Here is a 25,436-nt window from a genome sequence, read left to right on the forward strand (position 1 = left end):
GGACGTGTCAGAGTTTTCTCAGGATTTAAACACAGACTGATATGGGAGCTGCCAATAGCCGTTAATAAAATGTGCTGTTCTGCACAATTTAACCACATTCATGACAGAACATAAATTATATGAACTAATGTATAGCAGCTACTTAAATGCAGACCACTTTCTGCATCATTTGAGAGCTTTGTCCAGTGTTGTAGAAAACCATGGACAGTAATTGCTTTAAAGACATCAAATGCTTTTTTGAATGACTCATTAAATACAGTAAAGGAGTTGTGATATGATATGAGCAGCTCAATGGCAAGATGTATGTGTTTTAGTGAGTGTATTCATGGTTTCATTGTATTCATTTATTTAGAATCTTATTCTAGCAATTTGAATTCTGTATTCCACATATTTGGATACATTTTTTGCTCTATTTTTTTTATTACTATCATTACTATATCATTTGTTGACAACTATTGAGTGTGTTCTGTGACTCATATCCATGTGCACCTACAAAACTAAGTCTCCATAGGATTTGTTAAAACTGGTGATGCAGTGCCAACCTTTGATGGCATACATGAAGTAATGTGCCCTTCATGGAGCAACTTAACAAGTAACGCTATGGAGGTTGGAGTGTTCAGCAATTCATGTTTCCCTCTCTTCATTTTATTGTAACCAGGACCTTTCCCTAACGCTGACCGACACCAAGTGTTTTAGTTGTCTAGTTTATTTGCCATAGCCACAGGCGATGACTGTAAGAGGTTGCTAGAGTTGTAAATTCTTGACTTTTCCTTAAATTTTGTGATTTATCAGCGGAGTAAGGGGGCCTTCAATGGAAATGTATTCTTCTAAACCTACATTACCTGTATTTGTTTTTGTTGTCTAAAGATCAATGCAGCACAAAATGCATCTGGTTTGATTTTCTGAAATGCATGGCTGAAAGAAAACACCTTTACCTCTGATGTGATTAAAATTACAAAAGCAGTAGCAGCCAAACATTGCTCAATTGCAGCATGATGATGGATAGGTGTTGGGTAGGTTGGAGCAATGGATAACGGCGGCTGGCATTCACACAGTGGGCAGAAATGAGCAGGGCAAGTAGGGAGCAGAGAGAATTGTACCTTGAGGCGTTTTAGGATTAGAGGGCTTATTGAGGGCATGTTGCGCACGGTGATGGGCAACATCTGCCAGGGGGGAGTCACAAAGCACAGGTGGCCAGCAGTGCAAAAAGGTCACAGGGTAAAGGTCACCAGGAGGCCAGAGAAAGGAAACAGGGTAGAACCAGGAGAAAGAGGGGAAAAGGGGGGGGGCAGGGGTATGGAGGAAAAAGAGAAATAGAACATGAGAGTGAAAAGCAGGGAAATGGGAAGTCAAAGGAGAGAAAAAAGGAAACTAGGCTGACGAAAGAAAAGACCGAGGAGGCACCAGCACAGCAAACTATGGGCCTGAAGTGGCAAAGGGGATGGTTGATGTACTGTGATGCTTCTTTATTTTAAAAGACACGTGAAAGTATTCAAATTTCTTAGATGCTGTTGGGAGTCTATTTTTTGCAACTCAAGCATCCCCTACTCAGGATTTGTATGCATCAATGTCCCCATTAACAGTAACTCAGGCCCCTAGATTGCGGCAGAGCAGAGGTGGGCCAGTCTTGCCACAAAGAGAGTGCAGCAGTATAGTTACAGTACACATCCAGACTTACTGTGGCCAACTGTCCAACACAGGGCTGTACAATACGCCGCTTCTGTTGAGATGACCAGCACGATCAGATACAAGTTTAGGAGAGGCCAGTACAGGTAAGTTCCTGCTGATTTTTCCCACTGACACCAAATAGGAACAGCTGAATGCAACTTGCCTACTTTTTACTTAGCGTACATATTTCCACAATTATTATGATGCAGCAAAGATGCATTAAACCCAAAAGAAGTGTCCGCCCCTCTTTACTGCTTTAACATGTGTATTTAGAACATTTCTAAATTTATGAAATGCTTTGTTTTTATTGTGTGACCAGTCACACAGTTGTTAAATAGATCAGTTGAAAGTCAAAATGTGCCTTTTCTATGGAAATATATACAGCATGTTACAAGTGATTATAAGTAGGGGTATAAAAGTAGTAAAAGTAGGCAAGTCTGTCGGTACATCCCTCAGCATTTCCAGCTATCCACCACAAATAGAAACAGGTTTAACAGTGTAGAAGTCAAAGGTGCCAATATTAAAGGGAAATAATTAAGAAGAATAGAACATCTTTTTCTATGTGTGCTTATGTCTGTGTCAACATTATGCATGATAAAGTGAAGATTTAAAGTTGCAATTCTTATTTAAAACTATTTTACTTGACTCTATTGAATCTTTTTATGTTGTTGTTTACTCCTATGCAAAGCAAAGGTAGGCAACGAGCTGAAGCCTCATACTACCCTTTCTCTCTTTTTAATTAAAATTATTATTCATTCTTATTTTTTTTACCAGAAATTCTTTGTGGAATTGCTCACAAATTGAAAAACATTTAAATCAAGATGCCAGGCAATGTGTGGCTGAAAATCAAAGATAAATCTGTTAATTTATTTTTTGAGTACATTTCTTCATACCTCATGTGCACACATAACGAAAAAGATGTTTTTATTCAGTTCAGTCATTTGATTTTAATATTGGCATCCCTGAGTACAAAGTTTCAAGTGTATGTTTTTCAGCAAACGTCACTTGAAAACTTCTGAACCAAAGTAGCAACATGATGACCTTCTAACAAAATATGTTAAATTGAATTTTTTCTTTATCCATTTATTTGTTTGGGTGGAGAGCAGAGGGTTGAGGAGTGCCTTTGCTCAATGGCACTGGCTCTCTTTGCGGCACGACTTGGTGACACCCCTGAGGATTTATCTATCAGGGTGTTGGAGTCACCCACAAACCTTTAACATCAAAGCCTGACTGGAGCGCAAGGCAGCCAGGGTTTTCAGAGGAAGATCCTGCACAAAGAGGCCCTAAACAACAGGGAAGTGGTTGTTTAAGTCAGTGCTAGTAATCATGGCAGTGAGCCATGATCCAACGAAACAGAAAGTGACATCTTGTTAGGTCTGACTTGAGATCCCGGTTTTAAAGCACAGGTCAAAAGGTTCCCTTTCTTTGTTTCAGAGTGTGAGATGTTCATCTGGATATCAAACTCTGTCGGTATTTGAAGTAAAGAGCTGTAGTCAGAATATGACTAACCAAGCTTGGCATAGACTGAAAACAGAGAAAAATAGCTGAGCTGACTCTGCTTATACTAAAATAATAATAATAATTTAAAAAACCCTCCAGTGTCCTGATGTGTTCTTGTAATTTATCTTTTATGAGAAGAGAAATGTAAAACAGTAATTTGTGACTTGAGAGAAATCAATCTTTTAACAGAAACACACCACGGTTTGTCAAGAAATAGTTACAAGACACAAATATCCTGTCATTCAGTAAGTCAGTTCAACATTCCTCTGCCTTTATGAGTTAAACATACATAACGAAAGATACAGTGGTTGGTAGGTTTGTTTTTTCAGTTTTTATGCTAAGCTAGGCTAACCACATCCGTCTCTCGCTCTGTAAGCACAGCACAGATATGAGCAAGGGGGCTCCTGCTGAACTACCATTTACAGAGAAAGTATTTGCTGATCTTGCTGGCTCTGTAATGAAAGGCAATCTCCTAAGAAACTGAACATTTTACCTCCACAAACAGAAACCCCCTAATCCCCATGGGTCTCACTATGGGAATGAGGCCTGGAGTGTGAGCAGACACTGGACATGGACCTCCCATGCACACTGCTGCAGGGGGCTCTGAGGAGTGTATTAAAAACAAATTCAACAGGCATAAAGCTTGTTAGAAAAAAAAAATGGGATTGACTTCCTCGCAGGATAAAAACATCAAACCCCAAATCCTCTCTGGGCCGTTCTTTCTCTAAACTCCCCATTCTCAAATTCACCAAGCCACAAGCACTTACTGTCCAGAGATCTATATCACAACGCCATGCTACAATGCTAAGCATTTCAACATGTATCTTGCTATTTTTAAAGGGCTTTAAATAAAAAAGAGGCAAATTTTATGAATAAAAAACAAATCCAGCAGGAGAAGTTGAATAAGTGAAAGGTTAAATTACGATGAAAATGGATTTGGCTATCTGAAAAATCACAGATTAAACAGGAGACTCTCTTCTTGGCACCCCCACACAAGGCTCCTATCACGTCTGACTCTATGCTCCGGCAGGCCGCCGGTAATTGCCCTGTTTTCTCTCAACTAACCAAACCCTAGAGACAGCAGGCAAAAGAACTGCAGAGCTCTGCATGTGCTCCCCATGGCTGTGCTGCACACCATTTGCCTATCGAGCTTCTGCCCATTTTCTTCCCTTCCAGTTTCACTTAAAACTGGGATGTTAAATGCTGCAGGATGAACAACAAAACACTTTAAATTTGATATCTAACAATATTTAAATAGCAATACAAATCATGGATTAAAATCATTTCTGAATTTTAGCATAAACACTGGAGAAGTGACAGCTATTTGAAACAGTAATGCATTCGTTAAACAATCATGTAACAGGAATGTTTACCCGGTGTGTGTAGTCTCCACATGTGCCCTGAGGAGAACAGAAAGAGTTCAATCAGAAACAAGAACACCACAAACAGTTGAGATTTTCACATACTTTCAGGCAGATTTCTTAAAATCAGCTTCAAATTTTTCACTTTTTAATGTGTTTTCTGTCTCCAGAGGAGCTTTAACATCATTTAGTTATTTCATGTTGGGCTTGAACACTGACATTTTTTTTTTTTTTTTTTTTTTTTAGCACAAAGCCTATGTTGCAAGCTGGGTGCACTGAGTTTGGCAGACTCAAGTGTTGTGTAAGAAGGTAGGGTTTAATATGATAATCATGTTGCATTATGGGAAATGTAGAATCAAATGTTTTCAAGTAGAGCATAAGCCATGCTCGGGAATAAAGTCAGGATGCCTCAACCTCTGCTTGTTTAACTACATGATCTGAATACTCATTCCAACACTGTTGGTTGTTACGCTTGCCAAATGGTCAACATTTTGCAAACCGTGTCTCACCTTTTCCCCTTTGGGTCCAGGTTCCCCCTAGAAAGAATAACAACACCGGTGAAAGAGAGAAGTGAACGGTTATAAACCCAAAAGATTAGCAGGTTGTTTTCTCAGGACATCAGACTTCAGGAACTTACTGGGATTCCTTTAGGACCTCGCTGACCCTGAAAGACACCAACAACACAGTGTGTCATAGCAGACATTGATTTGCAGCTTGATAGAAGACTCAGCATTACTGAAAATGAAGTCCTTTATTTAACAGAGGGGAAATGAGCAAACACAACGAGGTATCAATCAAACTGAGGAATTAACTGTAACAGGCGTCCTTTCTAATTACTTGTTAGGGACAAGGCCCTCAGTTTGACTTTCCATTAGGTGCTCGGTGTGCCTCCCTTCAGTAGCTGTCAGAGCTCGGCGACTGGTTGATTAATGAACTCAGGGAAAAGGCCCAGTTGGACACGTCCATTGCACCCCATGCTAGTGACCCCACACACTAAGCAGCTCCAAAGCTACTTGTGAAAGCAAAAGCATCAGCAACATCTACAGACAACCCGTCAAAGCCCCTTTCAGCACTGCCTGATATTTTTCAGGAAGGAGACAAAGGAACATTAACTCATTATGAGGCAATAATTACCATTCAGTTTGAGTTTCACAGTATCCAACCCTACTGGGACTTTTTTTTAAAGTTATACTGAAAGAATTCACTGGAGCTGAATGTAGTAGGTACAAGTCCTTCCGCTTTGAAAAACACCATTTTGACTTCCTCTCTTGTCTGACCAAGAGTAAATGTCTTCAAAACATGGTCCAGCAGAAGCTTCTAGAATCAGTGGTGGGTGTTACAGAACCAGAGCATCAATCCAGCTGGGTAGCACTGAGACTTACATCACAACACACTTAAAGAAAGACAACTTTGTCTTTTTTCACCTGAAAGTCTGGATTGAAGCTGGAAAAATTGATAGGAAAAAAAATCATGTAAACTCTGTTTCTTATTACAGTACCTGCATATGGTGTGATGAAGGACACATAAAGACCGTTGCAATGGTACATATATTTTGGTTAAGTTTAGAAAAAAGTCAGAGTTGACAAAATCATGCAGGACATGATGTACTGTATTAAAACTGAACGCTAAACATAAACTTTAATCGTCTGTGAAAGCTGGAAATCCACATACTTGCTTTGGCTTAGGAATAGCTGAGAGTGTGCCAGAGTGGGTCGTCTTAAAATCATCAGAAAGGAATAATTTCAGAAACCTAGTCCTGCATTGTCTGGATTGTGAGAACATGGAATGTTAAAGAAAATGCTTCAAGGCGTTCATGTTGTCAAGGCTCAATCAGTTCAATCTAAAGTCCCTTAGTGTGCATTTTACTCAGTCAGGGTCATATGCACTAAAAGTGACTGAAAACCAGAGTTTTGCTAACAGCTCCCATCTGCCCAGACCTTTTCCGTACTGCATTTAACCCACTGCTAGTCCATCACGTTGTTGCATAAATCAGGCCACGACTCTGTTTTTCGTATAACATTGTGGGTAAAAAATAAGCAGACAGCTAAAGAGAACCACAAAACAAGGTTCAAAGTATGAAAACTTGCTTTGGCCTTTTCATGTAAATTGTCACCTTATGAAAGTATATTAATTGATTCAAATGTGTGCTTTATTGGTAGTAAAGTAGCTATAGTGCAACTATGTTGATGACAAATTTAAGGGACACTTACCAGGTCTCCCTTAAGTCCATTCTGCCCCTGTGTGAACATTAAAACAGAACAGCTGGTAAAATAATTTCATCAATCAATGAGTCAACCACATACCTCCATTAAATTTCTCTGGAAAGATCATTTTAGAAAATTTCACAGTCATGACATCAGTAGAGTTTTATTATACTAATGACCAGAATCATTCGGGCACTGAAGGAGCACTCAATTAGTGTTGATTCACTTTTTAACAGAACTTTGAGAAACTCACAGGCTTGCCATCCAACCCAATTGGACCCTAGGATAAAGAAAAAGATGTTTGAATGAATAACAGATATCAGCAACTGCATTACAAATAGTTATGACCACAGCTGGCCCCACTACAGTTGGAAAACTGGGTGCCTACATAAACTGGCTAATAATTTATGTAAATATGCAAAGGTGGTGTCAGTGTAGCCTAATTAAATAATGTAGGTCATGGCAAATTTAGGTTGTGATTCGTTCTGATTCAGGATTGCCACTTTGTATCTATACTGTTGATAATGCTGTGTATCACACACTTGGATCTTATTGAACTCAGATATGTCAGTTGCTTAGGAGATGATGAATTTCGTTACAAGAACATTTAAAAAAAAAAAAAAAAAAAAAGTGGTAAGAAAAATGACAAAAAAAAAAAACTTTTTCTTCTTCATACCCAACATGAGTGCTGCTCAGCAGAACTGCCCTCTTTACTGCCACTGATAGAAGGAAACTACTTTTTCTTGCACCAAAACTACTCTGCATTCACTTATTTACGATCACCTATTGATCTGATTGTACTGTGGCTGAGCAGCGCATAGAACAACTCCTGTTCCATCTCTGATTTAGCTTGGTTTGTACTGAGGAAACCTCCTCTATCCTTTTGAAAGAAGTCGTGGTTCTTCTGACTTTACAAGGTGTTCTTTAAAAGGTCAGGATCCGTAAAATTGCTGACAGTCTTTGGTCAGGGCCTTGTTACAGTGTCTTCTCTTTAGCTTTGTAGCTCTGCTCCAGACAGGTCAGAGTTTAAAAAGAACTATAGCTCCATCAAAGTGAGCAGTATATTTGTTACTGTCAGTTAACTAGTAGGCACATATGAACAGGTCTCGCCATAGAAAATAAACAAAAACTGGCAAAAGCTAAAATCTTCAGCACAAATACTAAAGAAGTGGCAAGTAATATGACCATGAAAAAATGGTGGATTACTAATAACAAGTCGGTATAATACACTAATACAATGTTTTTTCATTGTTACTTATTACCAGTAACACTACACATTTACATACGTCTCAGAACCACTACCATATTAACCACTTCTCAAGCTATTTATCAACCAATTAGTTATTATTCAGCAGCTAGGTCAGAATTTACTCATTCCTTGGTTACAAATGAATATTTGGTGTACTATAATATTATAGTAATAATCATAATATTAAATCACCAGCTGTTGTATGACTCATTAAAGCATAATTTACAGTATCAGTTCAGCTCACAGTATGGTCATGACTTACTGGAAAGCCTGGAAATCCTCTTGTACCAGGTTGTCCCTTATGAAGAAGAACAACAAAAAAAGACAATGAGCCTCTGACATCAAAAACATGCTGGATACAGGTGGTCAGTGAATGGAGATACAGTAGCCGTACAAGAGTGATACTAAAAGCAGTTAGCATGCAGACATACATAAATACATTCTGTGTACAGGAGGAAATCAGAAACTGAACAGAGAGGTAGCTACAAGGAGTTTTAAATTGTACACACACACACACACACACACACATATATACATATATATATATAAAATGCTCAATTTGTTTTATTTATTTGAGACCATGAGATGTGGTTAAAAGCGCCACAAAGAACTTAAAAGTTTTCAAGGTCAAGAACAACCTTTTACACTCACCCACCCCGCTAAAGTACATTTTGAATCTCAATTTTGAATTCCAAACACTCTTTCCTTTATAATAGAGTCCTGTTGTGTACATATCTGTAAAAATGACTTCTTTGCAGCCCACAGTCAAGCTGCAAAGTTTCAAACTGAAATGATCCTCACACCCATCCATCCAACCCGCTGAAATGACAATGTGGCAAAGAAGTTGAGGCACTTGGCAAGCCGAAGCTGTTATTTCCTCTCATTCACCTCCCCCCTCTGTGGAAATAGGGCACAACTGGAGTCTTTAATGTCAGTCCCACCTGCTGTGGCAAACTAGCTTCTAAGTGTTTCTGACAGACTGGTTGTTGGAGTTTAGGACGCTGCTCCTACTGTGCAGACCTTCCTCTGCAACCTGTTATTCATTAGAAATGTCTATTACCATCCAAGAAGTGAAGGCACATATAGATATAGATTGCAATAACCATCCCTTAGAAAAACATGTGTGCTTCACTGAAGTTGGCTGGACTCTTGGTTTCCTTTTTTGGTTTTTGAAGATAAATCAGCAACATATCAAACTCCAGTAAATTAAACAGTAGAAGAAAAACAATCACTGAACTCATCTGACCTCCCACGAATATGAGCCATAACAAGAGCAACCATGAAGGCCTGGTGTCTGGACAACCAACAACGACCCCAGTTGGACCAGGATGGAGTTTCTTGCTTTGCTTCCCGATAAAACAAACATGACTGATGATCCAATACATAGCCAACTCTCTGTTCCAATGCTCTTGAGCAATACTACTGTTTCCACACAGTCTGTAATTATATAGGCTGGCATTATTATGTCATTTGTGGTGCATTCACCCAGTCTCGAATAAAGACGGTTTGGCCGGACTTGTGTAAACCTGAGTCCAGTCCCCCACAAGTCTGGAAAAGACAATTCTCTCTGACAGTCTACCTCAGTAAAGTTTGCCGGAGCTTGCAAAGTTAATGTGGTAAGCAGAGGTACTACTGTGTGCAGCCGTGATTCCAGAAAGGAGGTTTATTATGTGTAGGGAGAGGTGAAAACACTTACAGGAGGTCCTCTTGGTCCAATGATAGACAGGCCAGGCTCACCTGGTGCTCCCTATGGACAGATAAAACGACAGGAGCAAAACAAAGCATGACTAAAAGATGAGAAGGAAAGGAGAGTCTTTGCTTTCATTGTTACCTCCAGAGAAATTCAGCACATTGATATATTCCTCCAAAGGTAAATAGCTACAGGGGGAACAAATCCAACCACTAACACATGTATACAGTGTGGTATTGCACAACTGGTGTCACACTTCATAGGTGCTGCAGTGATAGTTTGGAGGGTTAGTAGGTGAACCATTGTGGATAGGGAGCTATCACGTTAGCCAGATAACTGACTTGTATAAAAGGGACACTCAAACAATTTTGCACATCAAAGTCAGTTCTTCATGATGAGTGCTACTCAAGCTGTGAAATGATGTGCAATGTTTTCTGTGCCTCCAAAGTCTCAGAAACATAACTACTGACACCAAAGTGTTGTCATCAGTTACATGAGAGCTACAAGCTACATATTTGCCTGCATTATTTATTATTTTATTCACATAAAGTCAAACAAAAGACTGATGTCAGAATCTCAGAAATTTTCTGAAATATTTTTTTGTTTTTATTATTGTGCAGTTCAGGAAATAACAGTCAAACACACAAAACTAAACTCTACTAAAAAATATATGTCCGCTTGAAAAGGGATGTAAGGACACCCCCAGACATTAAACTCACTGTAGAACTGACTTATGCAGTGTGGGTTCTCTCTAGGTTCTCTGGCTTCCTCCCACAGTCCAAAAACATGTTGAGGTTAATTGGTGATTCTAAATTGTCCAGAGGTGTGAATGTGAGTGTGCTTGGTTGTCTGTCTCTAAGTGTAGCCCTGTGACAGACTGGTGACCTGTCCAGGGTGTCCCCTGCCTTCACCCTAAATCAGCTGGGATAGACTCCAGCCCCCCCGCGACCCTAATGAGGATTAAGTGGTGTATAGACAATGGATGGATGGGAAATGCACTAAAGTGGAAATGCATAACTATTTTACAGAACTCAGACTCTAACTATTTTTCCGATATAATTCAAAGAATGAAACTCAAATGAAGTCGGAAGTTGGAGGGTGAAAATATCCAGCTATCCTCCTGCAGCTCTTCTCTTTCCTCGCTGTTCTAAGTTTCTCCCACCAGACAAGCATGAGTTTACTTTTGTATCCTGCATACCTGCTGTTGGATTTGAGTCCTTAACTCACCAATCAATGACATTTGGTTTATCAAGACACTGACAGAGTTTAGACACCTGTCAAACTTTCTGTTTATTGCATTTACAACCAATACAGGAAACCTTTTCTTCACCATTATAATGTATCTAAAATGCATTACACGACATAACTATCTTTAAAACTTGAAAGGTTCTTCTGTTTCTTTGAAATAATATTTCTTTAAAAGTGAATTTGAGCTAAAATGACACTAAATTACTTTCAGACAGCTCCAGGACAATGCTGGCATTTAATGTTTTTGACTTAAGAAATGCACTTGCTTTGCATTTGCATCTATGATACAATGGATTTAGAATGGTGTGTGTGTGTGTTTTCTAAATGAGCTCTTCATTTATCTTGCCTTTGTGAGCAATTCTATTTTGTTGCGTTTTTAACTTTGCTTTAAACTGTGCTGTTTAAAATGACCAGCCTTTAAGCGTTCATACTGTTCACTTCCATCCCATTCAAAGTGCATGTGATTTCAAGATTGTACTCTGACAATGTGAATTTTTTTGAATGTCAAAATAGACTCAAATGGTTAGCACCACTGTAGAGTAAACAGTGGAGTGCCTACAGGCTTTGGGTTTGGAAAAAGTAGTCAATTTATACCACGACAGCAGCACTCTCTGGAGCCTTTCTGACCCTCCCGGCCCAATCCAACAAAACACTGAAACCAGACTGGCCCAACTCAGATTTCCAGCACTTTTCCTAATTAGCTTCTTCTCCCCTCTTGAACGTAAATCCTACCATAACGACATATCGGATGGAGCCAGTCATCCAACTAAAACAAAGGTGATTCTAAATATTTCTAAACAAGCGTTTATTTTAGGAGCCCAGTATTTGTTTTGTCACCCTCGGTTCGATGGCAGATGTATCACTCTGGGGCCAGAAGGTAAAGGTAATGATGGAGAAAAAGAGAGTTCATGTCATCTGAGGCAGGTTTTAATTACACCCTTGGTTTATAACAGCTGTAGTAGCTAAGACAAGTGAAGATTTACAGGTACACTGGTGCTGAGATTGGATTACTTTGGTAGTGAGGTCAAGGTCACAAGGAAAAGTTAGAATCTCAAGTTAAACCAGGAGCAAATCAGGGAAAGTTAAAAAAAAAAAAAAAAAAAAAAAAGATGCTGTGGAATCAAAGACAAAACTATGAACATTTCAACGACTTTAAAATACTTTTTCTTTAGCCTATAAAGACCGATGCCCACCAGCTGTGTTTTCTTATTGCTCTTTTTTTTTGTTTCGCAAAACCAATCTGTCTTTTCTTTTCCTCTTGGCCTGGCCCAGTTTGCCAGTTGCTTGCTCCAGGCATTCTCCCACTAAAACCCACAGAAGCCAAATGTTTGAAGAGTGCAGTGTTCTGCAAAAGATCGTCTTCACTCTGCGGGCCAGCCTCAAGCTTCCTTTCCGGATGATGCTTCCTGCTAAGAGATGATATACAGCCAAGTCTGCAGTATATAGTTGCTGTATTACTTAATCTCTCTCCTGGCAGCTACCGTAAGACACTAACCACAGATCTAGATCACAACCTATAACAATATGTTCCCTCACTAGGAAGCCAACATATCATTTTGGGTGCAGATCAGTAGAGCAATCCAAAAAGCTGACACTCCATTGTCTGCTTCTCCGCTTACTGCCTTGGTGGTTAAGGTACTATTTTTGTTCTCAAGCCAGTCCACTGCCTAAACTAGCATATACTCAGACTTTGGCTAATAACCACATTCGTCACAGTGGTATAACAGACAGGAATTTGTTGTGTTCTTCCCCTTTTGTTTTGTGTTGATGAGAACAAATCTGTTAATCCGCTGTTTCTGGCTTAGATACAGCTGATAGACTGGAACTTTGTGATTGCTTTTGCCAATGTGGAGCCAGTATTGAAGAGTGTTCAGATCCAGTAAACCACGTTTGCAATATGCTGAGACAACACATTGTCACAAAATTCTATTCACTATGATTTGCAGTGTAGTTTCTTCTATACAACATACATTCATAAGGCCTTTGTGATAATAGGAAGCCACAGCTTGATAGAACTACTTGACATTTTGTCAGTGAAACAATATGGCAGCACAAAAACTGCAAAGGTAGAAAAAAATCAAAATAACCCCAATAACAGTCTAGCGTCACTCAGATAAAAAAAATTAAAATTAAAAAATAAAAAAACACCACAAAACTCTAACATTTCTAGGGGCTGTTAATTTTTCTTAGATTTTTTTGCATGCTGGAGAAGCTGTCTGACTCCAGTTTAAACCTTCAACCAGGAAATTGGAAAGCATGCGCTGTTGAGGATAATGGAGGTGACAAGGACCAAGAGAGTGGGGCATTTCAAGACCACAATATTCCTCAGTAGTCACACTGATTTTTCAGACACTGTATTACACTCTAGTAGTTGCACTAACTATTCATCAGTCATTAGTTTTTTTCTTTTCAATAAAATAAATAAAAATCTACAGGACAGCTTTAAGTTTTACTTGAAAAATGCATTTAACTCAGCATCATCTCTTCGAGCTGAGTTGATTTCATTGGCAGTCTTACTGCATGTTTACCACCTCTGACACAATTTTTGCCGTTCATGAAGCCAAATGGGAGATACCGGAGCCTACAATAAAATTTGTCTTACATGTTATGTCCACCTTGAGGCCAATATTAGACTTTTTCTTCCAACTGGCAGCTCATTTTTATGATAATTTCAACTTGACAGACGCCAAGATTTAACTGTTGTGCAATGCACTAGTACCATTTATTTATCACAATATATAACTACTCATTTTAAGTTATCTTTGAGAATCTGCTCGTGTACCCTGCTGTGTCCCCTATAAATGTCTCTCCACTTCCTACGGGGAGTCTTAAATTAGAACTTTCAGACGCTTTTGTGACAAATCATTACTATTGTGTTTCACAGTGTAAAGAGTTCAGGTAATCCAACCAGGGTGGGAAACCATTTATAGAATGTGACCCTCATGCTTTTTAAAAATACAGGCCCAAGTTGCTAATGTAAATCACATGCTACCTGTACGCACAATGCAGTGCACGGCTCTGCATTACTAACCACTAACACCACCACCCACTAAGTCACATCAAGGCATTGTTTCAAATTACAACCTATTTATCTTTCACTGTTGTTCTGTAACCCATCCTTTTAGTGCTGATGCAAACAAACTACAATGAACAAAGTAACAGAGGATACAAATAAAGGCCAGAAAATTTTTGGACAAAGGCGCAGTTTGCCTATGACTGGTGCAAAAATAACTACATTTTTATGTGATCCAGACTCCTAAACTTACCTTCTCCCCTGCGTGTCCTTTTAAGCCCTGGGATCAGTCACAGCAGACACAGTCACATGCAAACAGGTATGAGGAGAGAGACACAAGAGAAAGAGGAACCAGTGTTAGAGACATGGAGAGGGTTCGGGGCATGCAGCATCCTCAGTACTAGTGATGGGGGTGATGGTCTAAGAGCTAAGGAGGGCTACTGTATGCCTAAGTTAAGTGGAACTAAGTAGAAGGTAAAGGCCTCAGTATGCCACAAACAAAGTGCTTTTCAGATTGTCCAACAGTGACTGAAAGATCCTTTCTGATAGTGGAATCAGGGGTACAACTGTTTCACGCCTTTCTGTTATTATTCACACATCACTTTTCATGTGTGCATTGAGTGTGATGCTATAAATACTTTCAATAACACGCTGTCCAAATTCCCCAACTTCACAATATCATATTACAAACACATGCAAAACAAAAGTTATTTTCTTATGAACACTGTGAAGCAACAAATCACGTTACTTTATTTCACTTACTTTAAGGAGCATGACCAACATAGATGCTTTCTATGGGTACAGTTCAAATTTTGCTCCTAAGTACTGGCCTTCATTTATAATTTAATTTATAAAGAAGGTCAAACACTTCTGCTTGTTTACACTGAAATGATTCTATTGCTTCTGGATCGTAGTATTCATAGCTGACTTAGGGTGAAGGCAGGATACATCCTGGACAGGTCTCCATTAAACTGTTTATATGAAATGTGAATTGACTGTTTCCTGACATCACTGTGTAATTACCAGTCTGAAACTGAAAGAGTTTGCTAACTGACTTTGGGAAAGCCTTCGTTTCTTTGCTGCTGCTGTGCTGATGAAACATTGAAATGAGGTTGTGTGTGCACAAATGTGACTGAGGCTGAACCAAATTAAAATCGAATCATGTTTTTTACTGTACTCAACTGTTGCACTGTTAGCTGTTTTATTTCTTTTATCATTGTACTTACTTAAATGTAACCACTATAGTATGCTTGACCCACAAGCTCAAGACACTCACCATTCTCCCAGGAATTCCCATACTTCCTTTGTCACCCTATTGACCAATGCAAATGCAGAAGGAACAGGGGTCAATAAGACAGTTAGAATGAGGACTTAAGTGAACTCTTAAAGGGATACCATGATATTCAGGCATATAATCATCTAATCTCGTCTAAGTAAATTGGACTTAATTTGAAATTCCATTGATGCGTTTTAGGAACAGCAGTTGCGACACAGCAGTGACACTGATTTACTAGCGCTATTATTGAACCTAACTTCAATTCAGTTTTTAATTAGATATTCACAACATATGTAATCTCATGGCACTTCACATAGTAATGTAAAGATCTTGTGAATTTTAAACAGAGAACCCAACAATCCAGATTGCCTTTGGGTTCTCTATGTCTAACTGGTGCTACAACTGGGAATGTGATGTTAATACAGGGTATGCAGACACTGTGCATGTCCTAATTCCATGGTATCCCTTTAAGGAATAGAATCACTTGTGTTAGTCAGCGTGGTAAGTTCAACATGCCATGCCAAATGGTACAACCAGAGAGAAGCAGTGCACAACATAGTGACAGAAAAAAATGCTTAATGCATTCATGCCCAACTCAAGAGTCCAGAGGGGTCTGACATAACTGAAATAATATTGAAAATATTTCTTACGTCATTTTAAGCAAGTGGTTAGTGGTCCCTCCTTGATGAACACTTGGCCATTCTTGTCCTTTCACATTGCGTGAGATAACCATAAACCTTGTCATGTCAAAGTACAGTGATGACATGATATCTATTTCTTAAGTCTTTAATTCTGCACTCAGTAGCTCCACCAGTATTTGAGGATCAGGCAGTGCACTGCTGATGAGAGCTGGTTGAAGACCTGCTGCTGCAGGAGGTCTTGAAAATAAGGGGAGTCATGTAGGCACCGGCTGATAAGGCTGCTGGCAAGGGCTCTGATTTTTAAGTCACAATACTCATCTGTGCTTTGAAGCTCTCATCTGTGAGGAGAAGTTTTGCAGAGACACAATGCACGACTGCATGAACAGTTTAAACCAGAAGATAAAAATGTGAATGAAAATATATTTCTATGCCAGTGTTTAATGGAAATGTGGTCCTTCTTTAGTGACACAGAGGGTTACTTTACTTTGCTAAATAATAAATATTGTACAGCTCGGCACAAACTGCTATTTATGCCTCATAGGGTGCAGAATGCTTACACACTTTAGGCATTAATGGCCAATTCATGTTTTAAGTGTGCAAACTGTCCTATTTAAACCACAAAAGGTGCTCCTATGAATGTTTTTGAAAAGACTTTTTACAGAATACAACAGCTGCAGGTACACTGGGCAGACATTGCACAGAATTCCTGGAAAGTGTAGAACATCTTACTGTATTTGGGGACCACTGATGGAAAGCATGTATGAATGAAAGCATCTTCAAAATTACTTCTTCAATAACAGCTCAGCTTAGTGATGAATTTTAAAGGTGTGGATAACTGAAAGTTTCCTCATACGGTCTCTCCTTATAAAAACCATTGGTTTCCAGCACCATTTGTTTTTAGGGCACACATTCAGTCGGTACAATTGGTGGTCACAAGCGTTGGGCTGCACACAAATATCCACAGGGGGTGTCTTGGGTGCATATTAAAATTTACATCCCATGTGCCCTTGTGGACTCACACACAAGGAAAGCATGAATTGACATTAAGGAGGTTTCTTCTTCAAGGGTAGATGGTGTTCTTTACTGCAAAGATTACATTTTTTTTCTTGACACAACAAATGTCAGCTAGATGAATGTCTTGTATATCAAGCCTCTGACGAACTGCAGAAGTATCCCATAAATTACAGCATGATTTCGACACTGCATGGCTCACTTTTCACTTAATATCCTATCAGAAACAGTTTAGATGGATTTTGACAAACTTTCCAAACATTTCAAAACAAACAAATAAAACAATGCTGTTCCAGACAAGGCTAGACTTGGTCTGTCAGAGTTGTAACCATTAATGTTGATGTCTGGGTGAAATGTGAACAAATAAAGAGCTGAAGTTTCCTGACAGACAGGATATGTCCATCAGTTTTAATAAACATATGTTGCCTGCTTTTCACATTTTAGTCAAACTGCACTCTTCATGTCTTCTGTGTGGACTGAATATGGGCATAGATTCAGTTGTTTTCAGCCTTGGAACATCAGAGGTGCTGGTATCTCTGTCATTAGTTTGTGGCATATTGTTAAAGCCTTTAAATACCATCAGGTCACAGCTGGGCTCTTTGAAGCCCTGTCCAAGGTCCTGATTTAAACCAAAGCCTTGGGGAGAATCTGGTACCACCAAAGACAGTTTTAATCCAGAGCTGAGGGCTTGACAAAGTGCCTTATGTGATTATTTGTGGCAACCACAAAGTACAACCTTCACTACTGGGTTTAATAGCCATGAGACAAATTGAGTGTTTTGAAAAACCTCATTCAGTTCATGTTTTACATGATGTTCCACAAACAGAAACCTGATCACTACAGCAATGTTCTTCTAGCTGTACACATCCACAACATGTTTCTTCTTATTCAGTCAGACAGGCAGTTTGTTTATACATGTCCACAATCTTGTGTTGTTTATAGTTAATACAGGGTTACAGGGTTCTCGCCAGCGTGAACGTTACACTGCTGCCTGAAAAAAATCACACTGCAAATTGGGCTGTTACACTGTTTTCGAGGGTACGTAGCAGGAAAATTATAATTTCTCTATGTTGATTGTACCCAAATCTGCATGTATAGAAGCTATTTTAGATCGCGTTAAATGTGCTTCACACGACTGCACGGAGGTCTCAGCTTTTGATTGACACCTAGTTTGGCTAATACGAGGGCTTTGGGGGTGACTGACACCCTGAAGAGCCAATGAGTGTCTCAGACAGTCAACACACAAGTCCCACCCTTGCAGATTCAACTTGTCAGGTTGCACACACTCTTTGATGCTATAAACTTTTAGCCAGTGGGCAGACGAACACGCTGGTCTATAGGATGCCAAGATTGTTTTTGTGTGGTGACCGTGGAAGCCGTGTGTAGTTGCTCAAGGCTTTAAGTGCGATCTAAAATAGATTCTGCCTGATTTCGCCAGAAGGAATGAATAAAACAGCCAGAGCTGATCTCAAGCTGGGAAGACATTACTGCAGAATTTGTGCCTTTGAGGATCTAATAGATACTGCAGACCAAATTATTTTACTGGATTATTTTCACTGGATCTGTACGGACAGAATGAGACCAATCTGGTACGGAATGTTTGAGCTGCAGAGAGCCTTCAAAAGCAAGAAAAGTCAAATTTTAACATTTTGCTTTTATGTACAAAAAGCTCTTTGTGTCAACACTCTGGTTGCTGCAGGTCAAAAAGGTTTATATCATCAGAAAGACGAGACTCTGAGCTTTCATTTGATATGGATATTGTCAGGCAACTTGATTGAGGAGCATGCACACGTGGCCGTAATGTTTTTGGAAGTTAGTCATGTCCCGGGACTGGGACGTAGGAATGTTAAGGGGTAAAGTTAATTCCAGAGCTTTCTGGTATATTTAGACCAGGGGTGCCCAATCCAGGTCCTTGAGAGCCCCTATCCAGCATGTTTCAGATGTTTCCCTCTTCCAACACACCTGATTCACATGATCAGCTCATCATCAAGCTCTGCAGAAGCCTGATTGGATTGGATTGGACACCACTGATTTAGACTGACAAAGAAGGCCCTTTATAAGCCCATAAAGCTTCAAGGGGATATTCGCTCCCCACCAGGCGCCACCACTGGACCCCTGGCTTTTAAGGTGATTTTTCCATCCCACTATTCTGCTAAAAAATCCTGGTAAGAACCCTGTGATTTTAAGGGGTTAAACAAGGATGGAGTGGTGGGCCGTGCATTTTACTCCTCGGCCTTCAGTGGCATCCTACCTGAATCAAGCCACCTCTTAACACCGTCATTATGACACCACGGCTATAGAAACCATCAGTATTATGCAGAAAGGCGGCATAACAGGAAGTTACATTGCAGACAGGTATTTCATGTTGGAATGAATGCCATCACTAAAGGAAGAAACCCAGTTAAAACAATTCAACAAGTCTCCATTAACTGCAGCCACAGCTGCACCACATACATCACATCAGGGTTCTCACCACACTATTTCCCTGAAAAAACACACTGTATCTTGGCCCGCTATGCTGTCTTTCAAGCTGCGTGTTCAGATATTTCAATATTTCAGATGTGCAAATTTTCCTAAGAAACTCGTTTCTCTACCATCGTCTCTCCCCGCTTTCGCTAAGACCCACAACCCCGCCCCCCGTCCCGCCCACCGTTACGCTGTCTGAACATTCTGGTGAGGACCGTGCTTGATAGTCTCATATTCACCAGTGTCTCACTGCCCAAATACACACCCACTGACACACACACGCACGCACACACAAACACTAGGCCTTGAGCTAACAAACACACTGCAGTCAAAAGGATTTATGTAGGTCTTTAGTGGTATAATGCCAAGGTGTCTTAGGAATATTTACAATCTGAGTGAGCCTCAGTGAAACTTAAGTCAGCGCTCAACACTCCTTTGAGTGTCTCTGCACAAGTAGCACCCATACTGATGCTACTCGTGCAGAGACACTCATATATTTGCTTTGACAAACACAGCCACAACATTAAGATCACTGCCAAATGGAGTAAATAACACTGATCATCTCTTTAAAATGTTCTGCTGGGAAACCTTGGGTCCTGGCATTCATGTGGGACTTACTTTGACACACACACTCTACCTAAACATTGCTGCAGGTGGTTTTAATGTTTCAGCTAATTGGTGTGGTTTTGCAGTGAAGCATGTTAATACAGATATTGCATGTTAGTTTTTATGAGGTATGAGTGAATTATTAATTCTTTAGTTGCCTGTGAGTAGCCAGAGGGTTAGTGGGAACTGTAGGAATACATTGTGTGGTTGGTAAAGTGAGGAGGGAGCACTGTGTTTATGATCCATCCATCATATCAGTGGGGTCTGCTCCCTGATTTTCAGTTCTTAAAGGCCCTTATTCCAAAAACCACATCCTCCTGCCCTCATTCAGGCAAAAACCACTCATGATTTTACTTCCCGCTGCCTGGCAGGTGTAATCAATCACAAAGCCCGGAAGGAATCTCATCTTTACTTTGACTGTCAGTGACACCCCAGAAAAGGACTGATCATGGGGCTATTCTCCAGTTAAGACTGTTCAATGGACCTGTTTCACAAGTGGGCTGCTCAGAACCAAATGCGGGGTTTGCGGGTTGCAGGGTCAGATGCTAGATGGCGACCTGTTGTCATGATAGAAACCATGTGAGTTTTGACACATTGAGACTTTGCTGGATCAGCAGATAGAGGAGCAAAGGTTTCAAAGCTATAAGCATTCGGTTCCACTGCTGTACTGACCTCTCTGAGGTTTCTGAACCAAGAAATGATCGTAGAAACAGCAATAGAATTAAACTGAATTGCTGCTCCACATTGAAATGCAGATAGTTTAAGTTCAGTGCAATAGTGTTTCCTTAAAAATACAGATTTGTACACAACTACTTTTCATTCCTAAATATGTTCTGTAAGAAACTACCCAGTGTTTCAGTGGTGTAACATGGTGCACACTCTGGTAAGGCAAGGCTCTGTAACTTGTTCCCACAAGTGCCAATTACAAAACAAATATTGCTTCATTTCTGCAAACTTAAAGTCAGTTTTAAAAAAAATTAAAAAATCTGTAAGGGACCAACTTGGAAATGGTAACTTCTAAAGCTCTAGCCAACTTGCTAAAAGGGCAAAGATTGGCATCATAAGCTTGAACACACCTGTTTTTTTGTTTTTGATTAACATGTATTGGACACAGGCACCCTACTCAGGGGAGGACTAATGCAAATTAATAGGCTGTATATTTGCAAAGTTGAAATTAATTTACCACTAACCAGTTCCATCACTGTGTGCCTGAAGCTTTCAGGACTCCTGGAGTTTGGGGTTTTGTAATCTATCTCTGGAGAATCTAAATCGGCTACTATTCATTAGCAGCAACATTACATTTTATGCTGATCCCAGATGAAGTAAGACCAAATATTCCTTATGGCTTTAATCAGATTGTGGTATTTACTCTTTCAAAAGTTGCATAGCCTCACTTTAATGCTTGCAAATGACACCATTTGTCGAGACTAGGTTGTTTAAAGTACATTGCTTTCTGAAATAGTGTCCCAGAGACATATGCTTATCCTCAAACAAAGACAACAATTACTCAGTAAAGAGCAGGCAGAGAGATCAATACTGCAGTGACCATCATTTATGCGTGCAAAGTTTGTATACAGAGACACACAAAGACGCAAGTTAAAAAGACAGTTACCGGAAAGCCTGCTCGTCCAGGAGGACCCTGAAAAAGGGGTGAGACAAAATTGGTACAAAAAGGAAAGAATACAATTTACAGATAATGTCCACATAATAGAAGATCTCTCCACTGAACCAGGCCAGAATAAAACAAGTAGCAGACACTAGCTGCTATGTTTTGTTTTGGCCTTTCTGCCTTAGTGACAGCACACAGAAAGTACCCTGCTGATGCAGTAACATGCCTCTTCAAAAACAGACATTAACAGAAATTATCTGAGCACATCATGAGACTGTCTAAAGACCAAAGAGGTTTCACTACAAAGACTCATGCAAAGGTTGGTTTTGGGAGAGTGCATGCTGAAAGTCCTTATGTTTCTGCACAGCAAAGTCTATTCAAACTTCTAGCTGACTTCACCCTACTTGAACATCTTGTTGAGGCGGATATGACAACATATCAGCATGGTGGCTTTCATCCAAAACAAATCACAAGGAGCTAGAGTACAATGGCTTTCACTTACAAGCAGGTACTAAGAATAAGAAGGAGCACAATGTAAAAAGTCAAGTGCGTTTTGTTTATTGAGAGCGAGCGGAACTTAAGTCTGTGCTTCTTGTGTGAGCAGCTCTTAAGTAAAGGACACAATGCTAATTGGTTGCAAGTAAAAACAGGAACTCCCAACATTTTCGGAAAGGCTACTGAGGCACTGACATACTGACACTTTACTAAGGAGAATGATAACTGGCTGCTCTTGAATTGTGGCATGTCATCAATATTTTTCCATGAGGACTTCAGTGAGAGTGCTGCACTTCCCAGAGAAAGTCTGTGTGTGTGTCTGTGTGTGTGTGTTTGTGTGTGAGTGTGTGTGTGTGTGTGTGCACACGTGGGTGGGTGACTGCTGGCTGACAGCACAAGAGGGGAAGTCATTCCTCATATCAGTAATTCTGGATGGATGAAACTCAAACATTCATCTGGCTCTATTAGTTTTAATGATTGCTTTTCAACATCGACTTAATTCTTTTATGTTGGGAGTTTTTCTAAGAGAATGTAATACTCCACCAAAAATCCCTGGAGCAGCACATTGACTTAAAAAGTCTGTAACACTTTTGTGGTGGACAGCAGCTCTGGTCAGGATAATAATACATCAAGCTACACCAGGGCATTGGAGCGCAAAGGAGCTTAAAATGTGATGAGCATGATGATGATGTCTGAGAGAAGTTTGAGGCCATGAGGTAGAGATTACATTTTGGATCTAATAAACAACCAGTACAATGCTTCCAAGGTTTGGCAATTTCATTTAACATAGTTTTATTCAGGAATTTGCACCACATAGTGTACATGTTGCATACGGTGGCCTCGATTCATCTGAATGGTACATCTTTATTTGAGGCAGGCTTACTGTAGAGATTGACCTTGATTTCTGTTTTTTCCACTTTCTAATAAAGTAAATGTCCTACCAAATGTCAAAATATACCTTTATGTAAAATATAGGAAAAAAGGTACTTTACAATTTTGAAATGACTTAAGGATGTAATTAAACACTGAAATGGTGCTGTAATTTCTGCTTCACACACACAAAGCAAAGGAAGGAATTAGTACAGAGCTATAAAGGTTTATCCTTTCTTATAGTTTTGTCCTCATGTTCTTTTTTTTTTTTTTTTGACTTGCAGGCTTAAACCAAACCCCTGTAGACCCAATAATAAACCTAATAAAGCAGCCAGAAGGAACACTGCATGTGTGTGTGTGTGTATGTGTGTGTGTGTGTGTGTGTGTGTGTGAGTGTTTTGCACTGTCTCTCTTTTAGACTCTGCTCTCATCAATGTGAAAGAAATATACATGTGTTTAATCCTTCTATGGTCACATTTGCAGTCTTGCTATTTATTCCAGCCACCAGGCAGTCACAGGGCAGTGCTTGAAGGTACGTAGCAAGGTGCTGAGTGTGAACATGCTGCATGGGAGCTGCCAGCCGGTTCGCCACTGGGTCTCCAGGGGCTGTATACAAGGAGCAAAGGTCATTCAATCCCGGAAGGAACCCTTCACTGGAATTACAAAGTAATCCTCCAACATGTGGCTCCCATTTGGCAAAGTACTTCTGAATGAATGGGAGGGCAAGGAGGGGGTGGTGGGAGAGAGGTACATTTGGCCATCCTACGTGGGATGTATGGTCTCCTGGGTATTTCTGTGCTCACTAAAAAGTGATTCGAGGTGCAGGAGAGGTTTTACTCAGTTCTTACTGGTGTTATTTTAGCCAGAAAGTGACTGATGATACTCTGCAACTGAACTTGGACAGACACACAAAAAACATCAGTACTTAGTTGTCAATGAATAATGCTCTTGTGTTTGGTTTTGCTAGGTTGAATATTTATTTCAATTAGACTTCAGGAACTGTGCTTCTGCGTTTTGAGGTTTTTGCTGACAGCTAGTGAGGGACCCCTGTTGGTATTCTGTTCAGCTTCACCAGAGTCAGTGAGTGATTCCTATCATCTTTCATTACTTTTAAGTGTTTCTTGCCCGACATAACAGGGCCAAGTGCTTGTGTGCTTGTGATGTGACCTGTGACGAACCATGACCTATCATCGTTTTGTTTTTTAAGGATGACAGCAAGCCAGTTTAAAGAGACAAGTAAAGAGAGTAACTTCATATCACCTTTCACTTGTGTTAGGTTACTTTTGAAGAATCTGCAACAATACATGAGCCCTGTGATGGACATGCAACCTAACTACATGGTGTTCCAGCCCTTGGTGCTGTCCAAGCTAACCCCAGCCAGCCTGAGCATGGATGCATAATGTAAATGTGAATTTATGATATTTACTCATGGTGCTGTTCCATGGAACATTTACCTGGACTTTAGAAATTGATTCATTTCAGCACAGTTGCTGTATTCACCGGATTTACTTATGGCAGTGAGATAAATTCAGATTTATCTCCTGGGAGCCTTCTACTTAAACCCAGTCAGAGTAGCTTGTGTCTGACTGAAATCACCCCATCTGTGAAATCTTTGTAATGGCTGCAGCAGGACTCGGACCATTTAGCCTCTTAAGCATCAGGACCCAGCTGTCAGACCTGAGCTTATTTCTTGCACACTGCCCAGTGTTCTATACATCCCTTAACTTTTCTGTTAATTTGATAACAAATTTCCTGGATGAATGGTTCTATTGCAGAATTCTGAAGTGAAAGCAAGTCACCATTAACTTATTAGTTACTAATTAGTTTTTAGAAGGTCAGACACAAAGGTTTACATTTACACCTGAAACATTCTGTCATCTTTGTCTACTTCATACTTTCAGCCATGAGCAGCAACTCATTTGCATTCTATTTCTGATGGCTCATTGAAAGTCAAACGGAGGAAGAGGAGTTAGGACCAATTTTGTTTTAAATATTCTTTCTATTTTTTGGTGTAATTTGGTAAAAACCTAAGGGAATAGTGTATGTCTAACAGCACATAAAGGACATGTGGAACCTGTCTATGTCTAGGACTTTAAAATGCTCAGATCCTGTGGAGATAGACCTGAGAAAGTAAATGACAGTGGAAAATCTGCCTTGCTGTGTGACCTCATGTATCTTAAAACTTCCTGCGCAGGAATATCCCTCGAATTTTCCAGGGTGGGACACTTGGCAGAGCTGATTTTAACACTGATACAGCTGTACAAAAGTCAAACTCAGATGTACCCTTAGATAGCACCCAGATGTTTGGAGTAGTGTCCCTAAACCATCTGCCACTGACGCACAATGATTTTCCTTTAAACCAAAGGCTTTATTTAAGCTGTTTGCTTATAGTCAGCCAAATATGGCATTCAGTTATCCCATAGAGCTGAATTGGGCTGAAACCTATCTTAGCACTCAGAGAGGTGGGGTAGGCTTTGGACAAGTCGCTGGTGAATCACAGGACTAACAGAAAACCATTCACATCCACAG

At 39.9% G+C, this 25,436-nt stretch overlaps 1 protein-coding gene across 1 annotated transcript in view; it reads right to left on the reverse strand.

Moving 5' to 3' along the window:
- The window catches only part of col13a1 (collagen, type XIII, alpha 1), a 121,159-nt gene that overhangs the window by 38,114 nt on the left and 57,609 nt on the right, over nt 1–25,436 (reverse strand). Inside the window, exons 4-14 of the mRNA XM_008306797.1 lie at nt 21,546–21,572; nt 15,210–15,245; nt 14,187–14,213; nt 9,679–9,729; nt 8,245–8,280; nt 6,987–7,013; nt 6,740–6,766; nt 5,167–5,193; nt 5,039–5,065; nt 4,542–4,568; nt 1,101–1,163 (exon numbers count right to left, since the gene is read on the reverse strand). Of these exons, the coding sequence (XP_008305019.1) occupies nt 1,101–1,163; nt 4,542–4,568; nt 5,039–5,065; nt 5,167–5,193; nt 6,740–6,766; nt 6,987–7,013; nt 8,245–8,280; nt 9,679–9,729; nt 14,187–14,213; nt 15,210–15,245; nt 21,546–21,572 (375 nt within the window). The remainder of the gene's footprint in view (nt 1–1,100; nt 1,164–4,541; nt 4,569–5,038; nt 5,066–5,166; nt 5,194–6,739; nt 6,767–6,986; nt 7,014–8,244; nt 8,281–9,678; nt 9,730–14,186; nt 14,214–15,209; nt 15,246–21,545; nt 21,573–25,436) is intronic.

The sequence above is a fragment of the Stegastes partitus genome, unplaced genomic scaffold, assembly GCF_000690725.1.
Source record: "Stegastes partitus isolate 25-593 unplaced genomic scaffold, Stegastes_partitus-1.0.2 Scaffold47, whole genome shotgun sequence".
In the NCBI taxonomy this organism is placed as follows: domain Eukaryota; kingdom Metazoa; phylum Chordata; class Actinopteri; family Pomacentridae; genus Stegastes; species Stegastes partitus.